Here is a 15,999-nt window from a genome sequence, read left to right as displayed (position 1 = left end):
AGTTTAAGACTAGCCTGGTGGGCTGGAGAGATGGCTCAGCGGTTAAGAGCACTGACTGCTCTTCCAGAGGTCCTGAGTTCAATTCCCAGCAACCACATGGTGGCTCACAACCATCTGAAATGGGATCTGGTGCCCTCTTCTGGTGTGTCTGAAGACAGCTACAGTGTACTTATATATAATAAATAAATAAATCTTTAAAAAAAAAAAAAGACTAGCCTGGTCTACATAGTGAGTTTCAGGCTAGCCAGGGCTCCAATAATGAGACCCTGCCTTAAAAAAAAAAAAAATCAATCTCAGAGTGTTCATGTTCATTCACAGAGGAAATGTACTCCAATGGTGTCCTTTTTTTTTTTTTTTTTTAGATTTATTTATTTATTTATTTATTTATTTATTTATTTATTTATCTGTGTGCCAGAAGAGGGCATCGGATCCCATTTCAGATGGTTGTGAGCCACCAAGTGGTTGCTGGGAATTGAACTCAGGACCTCTGGAAGAGCAGTCAGTGCTCTTAACCACTGAGCCCTCTCTCCAGCCCCAGCGGTGTCCTTTTATAGATTACAAAATGTAGAGTGGTCATCTGGGACCACCCACTTCTGTTCAGCCCCTAATAAAACATTTAGAAAACAAAACCAAAAGCTGAGTATGGTGGCACACATCTAGAATGCCAGCACTTGGGAGGCTGAGGATGGAGGATGCTGCAAGTTTGAGGTCAGCCTGGGCTACATAATGAGTTCTAGGCCAGCCTAAAGTACAGTGTACTACCCTGTATCAAAAACAACAACCTCGGAGAAATGGTAGTAGTCAAAGTGCTTCTGCACTATACTAAAATATTGAAGCAGGATATTTATGGGAAAATAAGTTTAGCTGGGAATAATGGTGCAGCTATAATCTCAGTACTTGGGAGGTGGAGGCAGGAGGATCAGGAGTGGCTACCTGAGATCTGGTAGTTGATGGCTACGGGTTATTTCTCTTCAGGGTGTCACATGCAGGCTGGCAGCACTAATTGGATTCTGAGTTATTTTTAAAAAATTGTTTGAGGGGGACTTCTTAGGAAGGATCCAGTGGAGTGCCAAGGGGGAATAATGGTGGATATGACCAAGACACATTGTATAGATGTATGAAACTCTCAAAAAATAAATAAAAATTCTATTAAAAAGCAGAAGTCGGGTTGGGGATTTAGCTCAGTGGCAAGAGCGCAAGTGCAAGGGCCCTGGGTTCGGTCCCCAGCTCCGAAAAAAAGAAAAGAAAAAAATAAATAAAAAACAGAAGTCTGGGCTGCCCAGATGGCTCAGAGGTTAAGAGGTCCTGCTCTTCCAGAGGTCAGCAACCACATGGTGGCTCATGATTATTTATAATGGGATCTGGTGCCCTCTTCTGGCCGGCAGGGAGAACACTGTATACATAAGTCTTAAAAACAAAAACCACCATCAACAACAACAACAACAACAACAACAACAACAACAACACCCCAAAAGTTTTATTTAGCTTACAGTTTTTTCTTTTTCTTTTTTTCGGAGCTGGGGACCGAACCCAGGGCCTTGTGTTTGCTAGGCAAGCGCTCTACCACTGAGCTAAATCCCCAGCCCCTAGCTTACAGTTTTAAAGGCTGAAGAATTCACGTGGCAAATCACAGACCCGGCAAGAGTCCAGTGGCAGATGGCGGGAGTGTGAACTGGGCCACAACTTCACCTCTTCAATAGGCAGTAGAGAGCTGGATGGAGTCGGGCTCTTGCTCCTTTTATAAGAACTCTGGCGGGCTGGGGATTTAGCTCAGTGGTAGAGCGCTTACCTAGGAAGCGCAAGGCCCTGGGTTCGGTCCCCAGCTCCGGAAAAAAAAGAACCAAAAAAAAAAAAAAAAAAAAAAAAAAAAAGAACTCTGGCAAGAGCTTACAGGGTCCCAGAAGGTAGTTCCTTAATGACCTAAAGGCCAACTTGGTTCTGCTAAAGGTTCTACCACCTCTCAGTACTGCCCCCAGGGGTTAGCCTTTAATCACAAGAACCGGAGCACTAAGGAAAGCAGGACTTGTTAGAAACATAGTCCTGCTTTCTTTATTAATTATGCTTTCCTTATTAATATTCCAATATTAATGAATCAAAATTAAATTGAGGCTGGGTGTGGTGACATACACCTTTTATCACCGCTCTTGGGAGGCTGAGGGGCAGCAGATCTCTGCGAGTTCAAGGCTAACCAGAGCTATATAGTAAGGCCCTGTCTCAAATAAATAAATAAATAGAGCCAGTTGTGGTGGTGCACACCTTTAATTCTAGCACTTAGGAAGCAGAGGCAGAAGAATCTCTGCAAGTTCAGGGCCAACCTGGTCTACATAGCGAGTTCCAGGACATCCAGGGCTACAAGAAGACCCTGTCTCCAGATAAATAAATATAAATAAAATTGTGTTAAATCAAAGATTGCTTATTCGCAAAAATCAATATAGGTAGAGAGCTTGGGGAGGTGTCTCAATGGTTAGAGCATTTGCAGAACAAGTGTGAGGATCAGAGGTTTTTTTTTTTTAACAAAAACAATATCACATTTATCGTTACCTAATGATAATGTGCAAGTAAAACAAGATGTCCCCAGCAGATGACACCTTTAAAAGACACCTGAACCCCCTTTTCGACTTCTCCCATGCTTGACCACTGCTAGTTGGAAACACTTTGGAGCAGAGCGATATTATCTCCTTTTAGCATGATCTGACCCAGTTGTTTTCCTGACTTTGTTTTAGAATGAATTTCTTCTGTATCATCTAATACAAGGTTCATGTATTCATCAAAGCCAATAATACAACCCTCTATCCACATATTCACTTGTTCATACAGCCACACCTGAATTCGAGATCTATTTTGCAAGTATCTGATGATAAGGCTGCTGGGCTGCACCATCACCTTCTGCACCTTCTGGCCCTGGCTGCAGTATGCCATGGTGGAAGTCACAAAGACCACACGAATAGGAAGCGGACCAGAGTTTAGATGCCTCATTAATGCCCTGTTCTTTTTTTTTTTTTTTTTTTTTTTTTTTTTGGTTCTTTTTTTTCGGAGCTGGGGACCGAACCCAGGGCCTTGCGCTTCCTAGGCAAGCGCTCTACCACTGAGCTAAATCCCCAACCCCAATGCCCTGTTCTAATGACAGCCCACCTGTAATTTTAGTGCCTGGAAGGCAGAGACATGGGATCTGCATAGCAAGCTGGCTAGCCCAGCTAGTGTGTGGGTGAGCTCTCCGATCAGTTGAGAACCTCTGCCACAATGAATAAGGTGCAGAGTGTTCAAGGAGGAGTTCAACCTGGAGCCTCCATGGGCACATTCACTCCTGCACACACAGGAATATCTGTCTGTCTGTCTGTCTGTCTATCCATCTACCCATCTTCTCATCTATCTATCTATCTATCTATCTATCTATCTATCTATCTATCTATCTAATAACATATAGATATATGTATACATAGAGAATGATGACAAGAAACTCAAGCGATGTTTAGGATACACTGGAAGGCAAAGGGGATTGGAGTGAGAAAGGGTGTAAACATGTTTATTTCATCCTCTTGACTCATGCTTATGGGTGAGATGAGTCATATTGGGGTCTCTGGCAGGTTGTCTGAGCCCATGCACATTCCCAGGATTGTACGATATGGTGATGGCTATAGATGTTTGCTGACGATTCACTAGCTGAACCTTGGAGGACAGCTGGTTTTTCAGTTTCAGTTGAAAGAAAGCCAACTGTCTGTTTATTGGGCTGGGCCTTTGGTCAGGAGCCAGGTTTGAAGCAGAGAACATTTAGCAGTGCCACCTAGATTGAGTGGCAAAGTGTGTCAGTTATGAATCCGAGGGACTTATCCTGTCCAGACACTCCTCAACTCCTACTCATGTTTCCTGACCAAAGAAAGGTCCCTCCCCTAGGAAGTCTTTCCTAACCAACACCTTGCCCACTGTCAGCTGAGGGGGTGCCCTAACTGGCCCAATAGGCCCTCGAAGAATTCTTGTATCAAGGAACTTAGCATGCTGAAGTTTGTTTTGAGAGAAGTTCTATGTAGTCATGACTGTCCTGGAGCCTAACAGAGATCTGCCTGCCTCTGCCTCCTGTGTTCTGGAGTTACAGGCACACTCTGGCTTTAGCTGCTTTAAAAAAACCCAGCATTTTATAATGTAGCCCAGGCTGGTCTCTAAATCATGACCCCACTCCCACTTGCTGGGGTGATAGGCATATGCCACCATGCATGACTTATGTCAGTGATTTTTAAAAATTTGACATGGCTAGTGAAACATTTCTTTTTTTTTTTCCCCTAGGCAAGCGCTCTACCACTGAGCTAAATCCCCAACCCCTAGTGAAACATTTCTATTCTGTTCCCTCATGTTCCATTTTATACAGTCACTTTTTCTGAATATAGTCACTTTTTTATATTATCTTTCTGGTCTTTTTGTTCCTTTTATAAGAGGTTTTCTTTTATATTTTTCTTTGTTCCTTTTATAAGAGGTTTTCTTTTAGTTTTTATGCTGGTGTTTCACTTGCAAATATGCCTGTGTGAGGGTGTCAGATCCCCTGGAACTGGAGTTACAGACAGTTGTGATCTGCCATGTGAGTGCTGTGAACTGAACCCAAGTCCTCTGGAAGGGCAGCCAGATGGACGAGCAGTTAAGAAGCTCTTAGCTGCTGAGCCATCGCTTCAGCCCCCTTATTTATTTTTTTAATGTGAGACTGTTTCTCAGTAAGGCAAAGCATCCAGATACATAAAACAAAAATCTTTAGCCTGGTGTTGGTGGTGTATGCCTTTAATTCCAGCACTAGGGAGGCAGAAGCAGGCAGATCTTTGAGTTTGAGGCCAGCCTGGTCTACAGAGTGAGTTCCAGGACTGCCAGGGCTACTAAGAGAAACCCTGTCCTGAAAAATAATAAACAAAGTGAAAGTCCATAAACAATTAGGTAAGTTTGTGGAGATGACCAAGCCTCATAAATTAGAAGATACGAGTATCTATCTAAATTTTCTATATTTCATTTTTCAAATTTTTATTTGTTGTTAATATATAGTTTTCTCTTGTTGTTTTTGGAGTCCTTTACTATAAAGGAAATTCTTTTGTCTGGTGACAAACAACCACCGTGATGATTATCCTGGATCTCCCCATTATATAAATTCTATTTCTTTTTTTTTTCTTTTTTTCGGAGCTGGGGACCGAATCCAGGGCCTTGCGCTTGCTAAGCAAGCGCTCTACCACTGAGCTAAATCCCCAACCCCATGAATTCTATTTCTTGAGACAATTCCTTCTGTATTTCTGTGCTGTCTGTTGGATGGTGATGAATCAGCAGACCTGTCACTGACTTCCTTTAGAATGCTGTGAACTCAGAATGAGATGGTAGTCCTCCTGAGGCTTTGAGGTTAGGATTGTCTCTTCTGCCAGAGAACCTTATTAAATGTAGCATGTGGCTTTACCTAAATGTCTCTGCTGGACACCCTCTTACTGTCTTTCACCCTTGTCACTGTATTTTGGGTTGAGTTTCTTGACTATCTCTCCCATTGGACTTGTCCAGGATCATGAATTTCTCCTATAAGCACCATGGCCATTGTTCCATTGCCCAGTGCACATTGTGCACAAACAACCAGCTGAAGACAGCTGACCTTCAGGGTAGGAGGAGACCCCACTGGAGACATGAAGACCTGTTCTGAGGATAGATGGTAAATAGGTATGGCCAAGTGCCCAGAGCTTGTCTCAGCAATCTTCCTAAGGGTTGGGAGTACAGTGTTCATCAGCTTGCTGGGGCACCTTCCCAGTTCACAAGCTGCCCCTGCTTACCTTTTCAGCCAGAATATCCAGTAATGGAGGATAAAAAATGATCTTAGAAAAGTTCCTCATGTACCCTTCATGGACTGCTGTTCCTGAGCTCCTAGTGACACAGCTAGGATATAGCCTAATTTCTTTTCCCTGTTACTCTAGAGAAGACAAAAGTCCTGAAGGGGCATCAAACTTTCAGATCCACTTTCAAACAGGTCACAATGCCAGGTCTACTCAGTGACAGCCTCATCAAACTGTCTATACTAATCTCAGGGGTGGAAAGAAAAGACCCTTGTTCCCTTGCTGTCCTAAAGGAGAGTTTGAGGACTACTCCCCTACAGGGGCTTTCCCCAGCTCCTCTACCTGGGAAGTAGACAGTAGACTCTGAGTTCTGAGGACTTGAGGACTGTATCCCAAGTCACCTGCAGGAGAACGAAATGCCAGCCTGACTCCACAAACAAGTGTTTGAGCCCGACCCCAGACACCAGTATTTGACAGAGCCTGACCCCAGACACCAGTATTTGACAGAGCCTGACCCCAGATACCAGTATTTGACAGAGCCTGACCCCAGATACCAGTACTTGACAGAGCCTGACCCCAGATACCAGTACTTGACAGAGCCTGACCCCAGATACCAGTATTTGACAGAGCCTGACCCCAGATACCAGTATTTGACAGAGCCTGACTCCAGACACCAGTACTTGACAGAGCCTGACCCCAGATACCAGTATTTGACAGAGCCTGACCCCAGATACCAGTATTTGACAGAGCCTGACCCCAGATACCAGTACTTGACAGAGCCTGACTCCAGACACCAGTATTTGACAGAGCCTGACTCCAGACACCAGTACTTGACAGAGCCTGACCCCAGATACCAGTACTTGACAGAGCCTGACCCCAGATACCAGTATTTGACAGAGCCTGACCCCAGATACCAGTACTTGACAGAGCCTGACCCCAGATACCAGTATTTGACAGAGCCTGACCCCAGATACCAGTATTTGACAGAGCCTGACCCCAGACACCAGTATTTGACAGAGCCTGACTCCAGATACCAGTATTTGACAGAGCCTGACCCCAGATACCAGTATTTGACAGAGCCTGACCCCAGATACCAGTACTTGACAGAGCCTGACCCCAGATACCAGTACTTGACAGAGCCTGACTCCAGACACCAGTATTTGACAGAGCCTGACCCCAGATACCAGTACTTGACAGAGCCTGACCCCAGATACCAGTACTTGACAGAGCCTGACCCCAGATACCAGTATTTGACAGAGCCTGACCCCAGATACCAGTACTTGACAGAGCCTGACTCCAGACACCAGTTCCTCAGCAGAGCACCTTCTTCCCATGAAGCTTGAACCCAGCCATTGATGTGGACTCTAGAGAAGGCCACCAGAGGGCAATCTGCTTTTTTCATTCTTGGAAGGAGGATTTCCTCAGGCAACCACCTCATCAGAAGAGTCAGTGTGGACAAGGCTGAATATCTGACAGCTCTTTCATTTTTTCTTATTGCCTTGTGCACTGGGGGTGTATTCCTTCTCCAAATGAGCATGTGTATGATTTTTTTTAGAAAGGCCAGTAAAGAGGGGTTGGAGAGTTGTCTCAGAGGTTAAGAACATTTGTTGCTTTTTTCAGAGGACTCAGATTCAGTTCCTAGCACCTAAATGGTGGTTCACAATCATTTGTAACTCTAGTTATAGGAGGCCCAAAAGCCTTCTTTTGACCTTCTTGGGTACTGGACATGTACTTGGTGTACATACACACATGCAGGCAAAAACAACAAAAAACTCACTGTCATGGTGGATGCCTTTAATCCCAGCACTTAGGAGGTAGAGTCAGGTGGATTTCTCTAAGTTGGAGGGGAGCCTGGTCTTACAAAATAAGACCCTATCATAAAAAAAAGCCAAGGGGGTCTGTTATACCCACAAATGGGCAGTCCTCACCATGTCCTCACGCTGATGAGGCCAGGTGTAGGCAGAGACCTGACAACACAAGGCAGAAGGGAGCAGCCATTAACACTAATGAAGCAGGCAGCCTGAAAGCTTTTTACTCTGAAGCTGAATGCCCACCCTGGGAACAGTGTGTTCTGCTCTCATGGTTTCCAGGAACCCAAGGTAGAAAGGGGGCTTGGGGATGGGAATAAGAGTAGGGGTCTTAAAGAAGGGAAAGAGGAGGGAGAGCCAGGAGGGCTTGGTTTCGTCTGTAAGGGCTTTTTTGATCTCTCTTCCAAAGATACCTTGGGTCTAGTTTTTCACTTCACTGCTGCCTGGTGACATTCACTGACCCTCTTTGGTGCCCTTGACCAAAGTTCCTGGAAGCAAAGGAAATAACATGTCCTAGGGAGACTAAGTGAACATCTGTGGGGGCAGAAATTAAATTAAGATCAGAGGGCCGCCTGCCTTATTATTGCTAATGGTTCTAGCCTGACCCATCCCTAGGTTCTGCTCTTATGGAAATTTTGGGGTGTGGACACCCTATCTTGTTCCGAAAGTTTAATTGGTTCCTGGCTGTCTCATGTCAAATTGGAGATGTTCTAATAGAACACCCAAAAGTTCAGGTTCTAGGGAGAAAGCCTGAATTGTGACTCTTATTTTCCAGGGAGGCCCCTCATGCCCTAGCTACAGGAAGTAGTCACGTGTGGGCCCTTTATTAGACCCTGCCATATAAGCTCAGGGCACAAGTGGCCAGGAACTCCTTAGGCAAGGATCAACAAGCAAAGGTAAGCACAAAGACTGCGCCGGAACTTTCTGGGAACATCTCTCTCAGCATTGGTAGGGTACTCTAAGGATGAGGAGAGACTAAATGGTTTTTTTTTTTCCTGCTGAGTCAGGCCATGCTGACTGCAATGTTGCTGAGCTGTGTCCTGCTGCTGGCACTGCCTCCCACATTGGGGGTCCATATGGGCGTGGCACCACTGAAGGGCATCAGAAGGTCTGACCAGGCCCTGTTCCCAGAGTTCTCAGGTGAGTATGGTCAGGTTGGGAATGTGTGGGGCAAACACAATTGCTGGCCACAGATCTGCCTGCCCAGGCTAAACCCTCCTTCCCTAGTCCCAAGCTTAACCTTGGAGGTGGGTACGGGGGGTGGGGTGGGGGGGGAGGTGGGTGTGGCCCTCACATCTTCTGTCCCAGGTCTAAGTCTGAAGAAGACAGCAGCAGACCGAGCAGAAGATGTTCTGCTGCAGAAGGCAGAAGCTTTGGCAGAGGTAACTCCTTAGGGAAAGGGATAAAGTAGAAGGTAGGGAGCATCAGATGCCATCATCTATCCCCACTCCCGGACTACCCAACCTGGGCAGAACTGCAGACCATCCCTGACCCACACTCCACTGCCATCCTATTGGGATCGGGATTCGAGAGTTTCCTGAACCTTACTCCCTTACGAACGCAGGTGCTAGATCCACAGAACCGCGAGTCTCGTTCTCCGCGTCGCTGTGTAAGGCTGCACGAGTCCTGCTTGGGACAACAGGTACCTTGCTGCGACCTGTGCGCCACGTGCTACTGCCGCTTCTTCAATACCTTTTGCTACTGCCGCAAGCTAGGTACTGGCACCACGAACCTCTGCAGCCGCCCCTAGCCAACGGATGTTGGGCAAAGGCAGGGGACGCGAATAAACGATGGGACTAACTCTAAAGCTGTGGTTATTTCAAATGTGACTGTGAAAGGGTTGTTGGGCTCACCAAAGTGGGGGGGGGGGCGTCGTCGTCATGCTGCAATTACACATACCATAACCTCAGGGTCTAGGCTACCGCATCATCTTTGTCATATAATGAACGATTTTAAGACACCAGGCCCTTTTGGGGAAAGCAGGAGGTCGCAAGTCGGTCCTAGAGAACTAGTGCAACCGGGTGTAAAGTCTTAACTAGAGGAAAAACATTTGGCTCCAAAACCCTCCCCCACTCTCCCTGGACCTCGGTTTCCGTCTAGTAGGAGATAGTCTCCACAGCATAAGGAACAGCATACATGCTCGGTTTTATCCGGTTGGCCCTAACGGAGCCAGACAGAAGCGCCTAACCCGGGAAAACTAAACTGAGGGTCCCGTTCGAATCCTGAGGGTATTAGCACCACCACGCGGTCGATTTCCAACATCGACATTACTTTGCTCTCGATTAGGCGCTGAAGGCTCACCTTTCTCTAGTGCGCAGGCGCTCGGAGGGCGGTCACTCCAGAGGAACGCATGCGCGCCAGGGGGCCCGGAAGCTGGATACATTTAAGAGCCAGCCCCATTGTGGTCACGTGAGATGCAGTGCGTCACCTGACGCACTTGACAGCCTGCTGCGGGTGCCGCGTCAGCTGATCCCCCGAGTCGAGTTGCGTGCGGGCAGATCGGGGCTATCTGGTCCCGCCGCCCCCGCCGCAGCCATGTCGTTCTTCCCGGAGCTTTATTTCAACGTGGACAATGGCTACTTGGAGGGATTAGTGCGCGGCCTGAAGGCCGGGGTGCTCAGCCAGGCGGACTACCTCAACCTGGTGCAGTGCGAGACGCTCGAGGGTGAGCCACGGGTCCGGGCTGTCTGAGGGGGCCTTGAAAGGCCCGAATGTAGGCCGCCCTGAGCCGGGAAGCCGGAAACGGCGGGTCTTGGGCCTGCGAGGCCTCTGGGAATCCATCGTGGGCATGTCAGAAAGGAGTCTACCTATAGCTGCGGCTCTGCTCGGGGCCCAGACGTAAACAAGACTTTAAGAACCGCAGTGGTTTGCCTCTGCTTGGGTTGCCTCTAACATCATTGAGCTAGTCCTGTAATTTAGAAGGACGGGTCCCTGAGGATTGGTTAGCAGGTGGGAGGTGTGCGCCTTCAAGCTTCTTCACCCTGGCCCAACCCTAGGTCAGTTGAGTGGCAGTGCATAGGGAAGTTAGGTGGAGAAGCTTCTCTCCTCCCCCAAGGTCTTTAGAATCATTGTGTCTTGATGTTGTCTGAGGGTTGAGTCTTCCTGGGGAATTGCTAAGCCAGTTTAGCGAGAGGTTCCTCCCAGCTCTGAACCGCTGTCTGTGTGTGTAGTGTTTGGGAAAGCAAGAAGTGGCTCTGTAAATCTGAAGTTCACGTACAAGTATATGACCCCAACCCGCCTTCACCCCCACTAGCGAGAGGCAGTGCCTGTTGGGGTTACACAAGAGTGACAGAAGCTGAGTTCCCCTTTCTTTTTTTTCTTTTTTTTTTTTCTTTTTTCTTTTTTGGAGCTGAGGACCGAACCCAGGGCCTTGTGCTTGCTAGGCAAGCGCTCTACCACTGAGCTAAATCCCCAACCCCTAGATCCCCTTTCTTAACACACAAATCTAAAGCAGCAGTTTCCAACTTGTGGGTCGCAATCCCTCTGAGGTTCATATGGGTCGTCAAAGACCTTCGAAAAACACAGATATTTATGGCTAATAACTAGCAAAATTACAGTTATGAAGCAGCAATGAAAATAATTTTATAGTTGGGGGTCACCACAGCATGAGATGTTTTAAAGGGTTGCAGCTTTAGGAAGGTTGAGAACCACTGATCTGAAGTGAGATGATTCTCAAGCTCAATTGTAGCAGATGTTCTAAGCTAGAGATGTCCCTAATTCAGGCCCTTTAACCAGATGGTAGTGAAGGATAGGAACATGAATTCCCATCTCTGAATCCTAAAGGATTCCTTTGAAGAAAGGTACTTGTAGCTGGAAGAGGCTGGGTGATTCACCCAATGTAGAAATTACTTCGGAGGTTAAGTTGAGCTCATGCAGTTATTGTTTACCTTGAAAAATGGCCCCCTAAGTGAAAAATAACGTTAAAATAGGAAACTTATTAAAATTAAAGAGCAGTTGTGGATTTTATGATTTTAACGTTAACCTGCAAGAAAAATTGTTCACCTTTATTATTTGAGTGGAAGCGAGGAAGGAGTGGTTCAAGATGCTGGGTTGTGGGATCCAGCCCCAAACCTTAGAAGAGAAGTAGGCTGCCTGGGGCAGGGCTTAACAAGTAGTTGGCACTTAATGTGAGTTCTGTGGATTGACTGGAACTTGAGGAAGATTTTTTTTCCTGTTACAAAGATGTTTAGTTTTTTTTTTTGAGGAAGAGCCTTATTTAGATAAATCTAAAGGTGAACACTGTTACCTCTTCTGGCTTCTGGCTTTTCTTACTCCAGCTCTGCCTGCTCCCCTGTAGGATTTTCGGGAGCCTGTGTTTCTGTCTTTGCAGCAGACACCCTATCATTGATAAAAATCATACTAGGATATTCTTCCTGATGAACTGTTTAGCAGTGAGCTCCCCTGTGGAATGCCATCCAGATCTTTCCATTAGCATTATGGATTCCTTGCTCTTTTACACATACTCTTCTCCTTTACACACAGTGTACCCCAGCACTTGGTGCTCAGAGGTAATAGGACTTCAGAGTCAAACAAACATGGGCTTCAATCTCACCCTGTCAGTTACTGGGTTATTGTTGGCAAATTGTTTAATGTCCTTAGATATGGACTTTTTCATTGGCCATATAAGCACCATCTGTCTCATAAAGACTGTGAGATGGCCACAATGCTACTTTGTGTGAAACACTTAGCCCAGCATGAAGAAAGAACCCAGTAAGAACTAAAGATAAGACCAGCATCCAGTAATTGTTAGTTTAATTTGTCTGTCACTTGACTTACTTTTCTCTCTGCTTCCTTCTTCACTCATTAAGCACTGCCCCACCACCACCTCTTTCCTCCCACTGAGTTAAGCATTATAGACACTTGGCAAGTGGTTTAACCTCTGGACTGTAGCCACAGCCTTTTTGTTTTGAGACAGGATTTTTTCAGTTACACTTGCTGGCCTGTACTCTGTAGCTTAGGCTGGCTTTGATATTGTGGTCCTCCTTTTAGCTTCCTAAATAGCTGAAATTGTTTTTGTACTTTTGTGTTTATTTTAAATGATAATGTGCATATGTATGAGTGGACATGTGCATATGAGTTGGGGTGCCTTTGGAGACCATAGCAGAAGTTGTGTCCCCTGGAGCTGGAGTAACAGATGTCTGAACCATGTGGGTTTGGGAATTGAACCTAGGTCCTCTGGAAGACCAGCCAGTGCTCTTAACTGCTACAGTATCTCTCCAGCCCCTATTCATTCATCCTATCTATCTATCTATCTATCTATCTATCTATCTATCTATCTAATCAACCAAATCAATCAATCAATCTAATCTATCTAATCAATCAAATCTATCTATCTATCATCTATCTATCTATCTATCTATCTATCTATCTATCTATCTAAATATTATCTATCTCTGTTTGTTGGGGCAATTTGCCAACACTTTGTAGCCAAGGTTGGCTTTGAATTTACGATATATCCCTGGCTTGTCAAGAATTAGCAAAGTCAAAAAAAAAAAAAAAAGAATTAGCAAAGTCTTCCTAAATGCTGGGTTTACAGGTGTGAGTTCCATACCTGACAGCCAACTTCCTCTTTGAAAAGATGGCCATGGTTGACTAGAATGTTGTCTCCTCCATTCAATCATAACTCTATGGTATTTGTCAGTGATATTTTTCTAGAAATTTCCTGACATATGTTTTGGATCCCAGTTCTTTGTATGCTGGAGATATTCAGGACTTTTATGGACAGAACATTATCAGAAGCAGGAAAGAAGGCCATCGAGGTAGCTCAGCACTTGCTGCCAAGCCAGATGACCTGAATTTAGTCCTTCGGATTCACATAAAAGGAGGAGAAAATCCAGCTCCCACAGAGTGTCCTCTGACCTTCACAGAGTGGTGCTTTTTATTTGTTTGTTTTATTTTGAGACATGGTTTCTCTGTGTATCCCTGGTTGTTCTGGAACTCCCTCTGTAGATCAGTCTAGCCTTGAACTCAGAGATCTGTCTGTCTCTACCTCTCAAGTGCCAGGATTAAAGACCTGGCTACCACTGCCAGGCTCAGGGTGGTGCTTTTAAAATCAGGAGAGGCTAGAGAGATAGTTCAGCAGTTAAGAGCATTGGCTGTTCTTCGAGAGGACCCAGGTTAAATTTCTAACACCCTCATGGCTCACTAGAGTTTGTAACTCCAGTTTCCACTGGATCCAACACCCTCTTCCGGCCTCCGTGGGCATTGTATCTACATGGTACACAAACATACATGCAAGCAAACACCCGCACACATAAAATAACATGAAAAAAAATAGAAAAGCAGGAAACAGTTACCCAAACCTCCTTTGCACAAAGGTTTGCTTTCTATGCTTTTGAAGGTGATACTAAAAGCCTGGGCTTCAGACTGCTATTGCTAGATTTTTCATCTGCAAATATCTCAATAATTCTGAAAAAGTTCATGACATTAAAATGGAATAAAATTATTATTATTTTAAAAAGTAATAAAGACTGGAGAGATGACTCGAGTGGATATAGTTTGTCCAGCAAATGCAAAGACTGCACCCACATAAAGTGTAATTCCAAGGCTCAGGAAGTAAAGACAGTGTCTTAAGGCAAAGGAGACTTGAGGTCAGTGAGAGACCCTGTCTCAGAAATAAATTGGAGAGTGGTAAGACACCTGACATCAAGGCTGGTCTCCATTTGTACTCTCACACACTTATGCATACATGTAGCATTTGTACCATATAAATTAAACAAACCAGTAATTGGCAAAGGCCTGCACTCCCAGTATTTGAGAGACTGGTGGTGAGGACAGCCTGGGCAGCATACTGAGACCCTGTCTCAAAAACAAAAGTGAGAGAGGAAATAAGAAGGTAAACTTAGTTAGTGGAGTGCTTGCCTATTATCTATAAAGTCTTTAGTTCACAGCTCTGCAAAACTGGGCTTAATGGCTCACCTCTATAATTGCAGCACTCTAGAGGTAGAGACAGGAAAATCAGAAATTCAAGATCACCATCTGCTATGTAGGTTGTTTAAGACCATCCTGGAATACATAAGACACTGCATAAAAACACGCAAACAAAAGAAAACACCCATAATAGTTTAATATAATCAAATATGTATTTAGTGGTCAGCATCCACATGGGAGCTCACAGGCATTTGCAATTCCAGTGCCAGGGAATCTGAACCCCTCTTCTGGCCTCTGAGGGTACCAGTCATGCATGTGCTTCACAGACACATATGCAGGCAAAATATATGCACATAAAATAAAGTAATAAAAAGTTTTTTAAAAGATTAAAAAATTAAAGAAAATTTAAAATGTATGTACTTAGTATTAGGTTTATGATTGCTTCTAGTTTTTATTATTTATTTATTTATTTATTTATTTATTTATGAATGGCTTTTTGAGACAGGGTTTCTATATATAACAGCCCTGGCTGACCTGAAACTCTTTTTGTATACCAGCCTGGCCTCAGAACTCAAAGGTCCTTCTACTTCTGCCTCCAGAGTGCTGGGATTGAAGTTGTGGGTCACCATGCCTAGCTAAAAGTTCTAAAAGTTTAATCAGGATACACACACACACACACACACACACACACACACACACACACACACTCTCACACTTCAGTCCTGATGCTCTCAAGAATTTTAGGGGGTGTTATCTGTATGATGTATGTGTATGAGGTACAGGTACACTCAGCCATATGCTTATGTGGAAGTCTCTCTGATGATAACCTTCAGGAGTTGGTTTTCTCTTTCCACCTTGAAATCTGGGTTTGTTTAACAAATGTCTTTACTCACTGAACTCTCTCAAATTGTTTTTAGGGTGGTGATTTGCTTCTTCTTTTTTTCCCCCAAGACAGGGTTTCTCTGTGCAGCCCCAGCTGTCCTGGAACTTGTCCTGTGGATCAGGCTAGCCTTGAACTCACAGAAATCCTCCTGCCTCTGCCCTGCAACTGCTAGGATTAAAGGTGTGTGCTGCCACTGCCAAGTGGTGATTTGTCTTGTTGATCCAGTTGGGGTATTATAATCCCTGACTATCCTGGAACTCCCTATGTAGCCCAGACTGGCTACAGATTGATCTCTCTCATCCCAGTTTAATGTTGAGAGCTGTGAGCTACCATGTCTGGCTCAAATATTTTAAGATTTATTTATTTTATGTATGTGAGTGTACTGTTGTTCTCTTCAGACAACAGATACCAGAAAGGGTCATTTGATCCCATTACAAATGGTTGTGAGCCACCATGTGGTTGCTGGGAATTGAACTCAGGACCTCTGGAAGAGCTGTCAGTGCTCTTAACTGCTGAGCCATCTCTCCAGCCACTCAAATATTTTAGTATATTATCTGTCTCTAGTCTTTCTAATTTAATGAAGAGGTTGAACCAATTAAAGCCAATGGTTAATAGGCTTTCCATCTATCTCAATTTTGCTCATTGTACTTCAGCTATATAT

The 15,999-nt window shown here is 44.9% G+C and overlaps 2 protein-coding genes and 1 pseudogene across 3 annotated transcripts in view; 2 read left to right on the top strand and 1 right to left on the bottom strand.

Annotated features, from left to right (window-relative positions):
- Window positions 1-2,640: 2,640 nt before the first annotated feature.
- On the bottom strand, window positions 2,641-2,952 carry LOC120098617 (small nuclear ribonucleoprotein E-like; annotated as a pseudogene).
- A 4,841-nt stretch (window positions 2,953-7,793) lies between these two features.
- Window positions 7,794-9,386, top strand: Agrp (agouti related neuropeptide). Its single transcript, NM_033650.1, has 5 exons — window positions 7,794-7,876; window positions 8,361-8,481; window positions 8,593-8,725; window positions 8,894-8,967; window positions 9,150-9,386. Exons 3-5 carry the CDS (start codon window positions 8,596-8,598, stop codon window positions 9,333-9,335), a joined length of 390 nt encoding a protein of 129 aa, NP_387499.1. The 5' UTR covers window positions 7,794-7,876; window positions 8,361-8,481; window positions 8,593-8,595; the 3' UTR covers window positions 9,336-9,386.
- Window positions 9,387-9,996: 610 nt separating this feature from the next.
- Window positions 9,997-15,999, top strand: part of Atp6v0d1 (ATPase H+ transporting V0 subunit D1) — a 44,028-nt gene continuing 38,025 nt past the window's right edge. Inside the window, exon 1 of one of the 2 annotated variants that reach the window (XM_087594183.1) lies at window positions 9,997-10,250. Coding sequence is in view for 1 of the 2 variants with exons in the window: in NM_001011927.1 (NP_001011927.1) it covers window positions 10,121-10,250 (130 nt within the window). In the remaining variant the exon portion in view is untranslated. The remainder of the gene's footprint in view (window positions 10,251-15,999) is intronic. The other variant, NM_001011927.1, reaches the window with a different exon arrangement.

The sequence above is a fragment of the Rattus norvegicus genome, chromosome 19, assembly GCF_021556685.1.
Source record: "Rattus norvegicus strain SHRSP/BbbUtx chromosome 19, alternate assembly SHRSP_T2T, whole genome shotgun sequence".
In the NCBI taxonomy this organism is placed as follows: Eukaryota; Metazoa; Chordata; class Mammalia; order Rodentia; family Muridae; genus Rattus; species Rattus norvegicus.
The sequence above is the reverse complement of the archived record's forward strand: the minus strand, read 5'-3'. Positions and strand labels throughout refer to the sequence as shown.

Coding starts and splice junctions, on each gene's coding strand:
- Agrp (NM_033650.1), top strand. CDS start 8,596: ATGCTGACTGCAATGTTGCTGAGCTGTGTCCTGCTGCTGGCACTGCCT. Junction 8,726..8,893: donor CCTGTTCCCAGAGTTCTCAG/GTGAGTATGGTC, acceptor CTTCTGTCCCAG/GTCTAAGTCTGAAGAAGACA. Junction 8,968..9,149: donor AGGCAGAAGCTTTGGCAGAG/GTAACTCCTTAG, acceptor TTACGAACGCAG/GTGCTAGATCCACAGAACCG.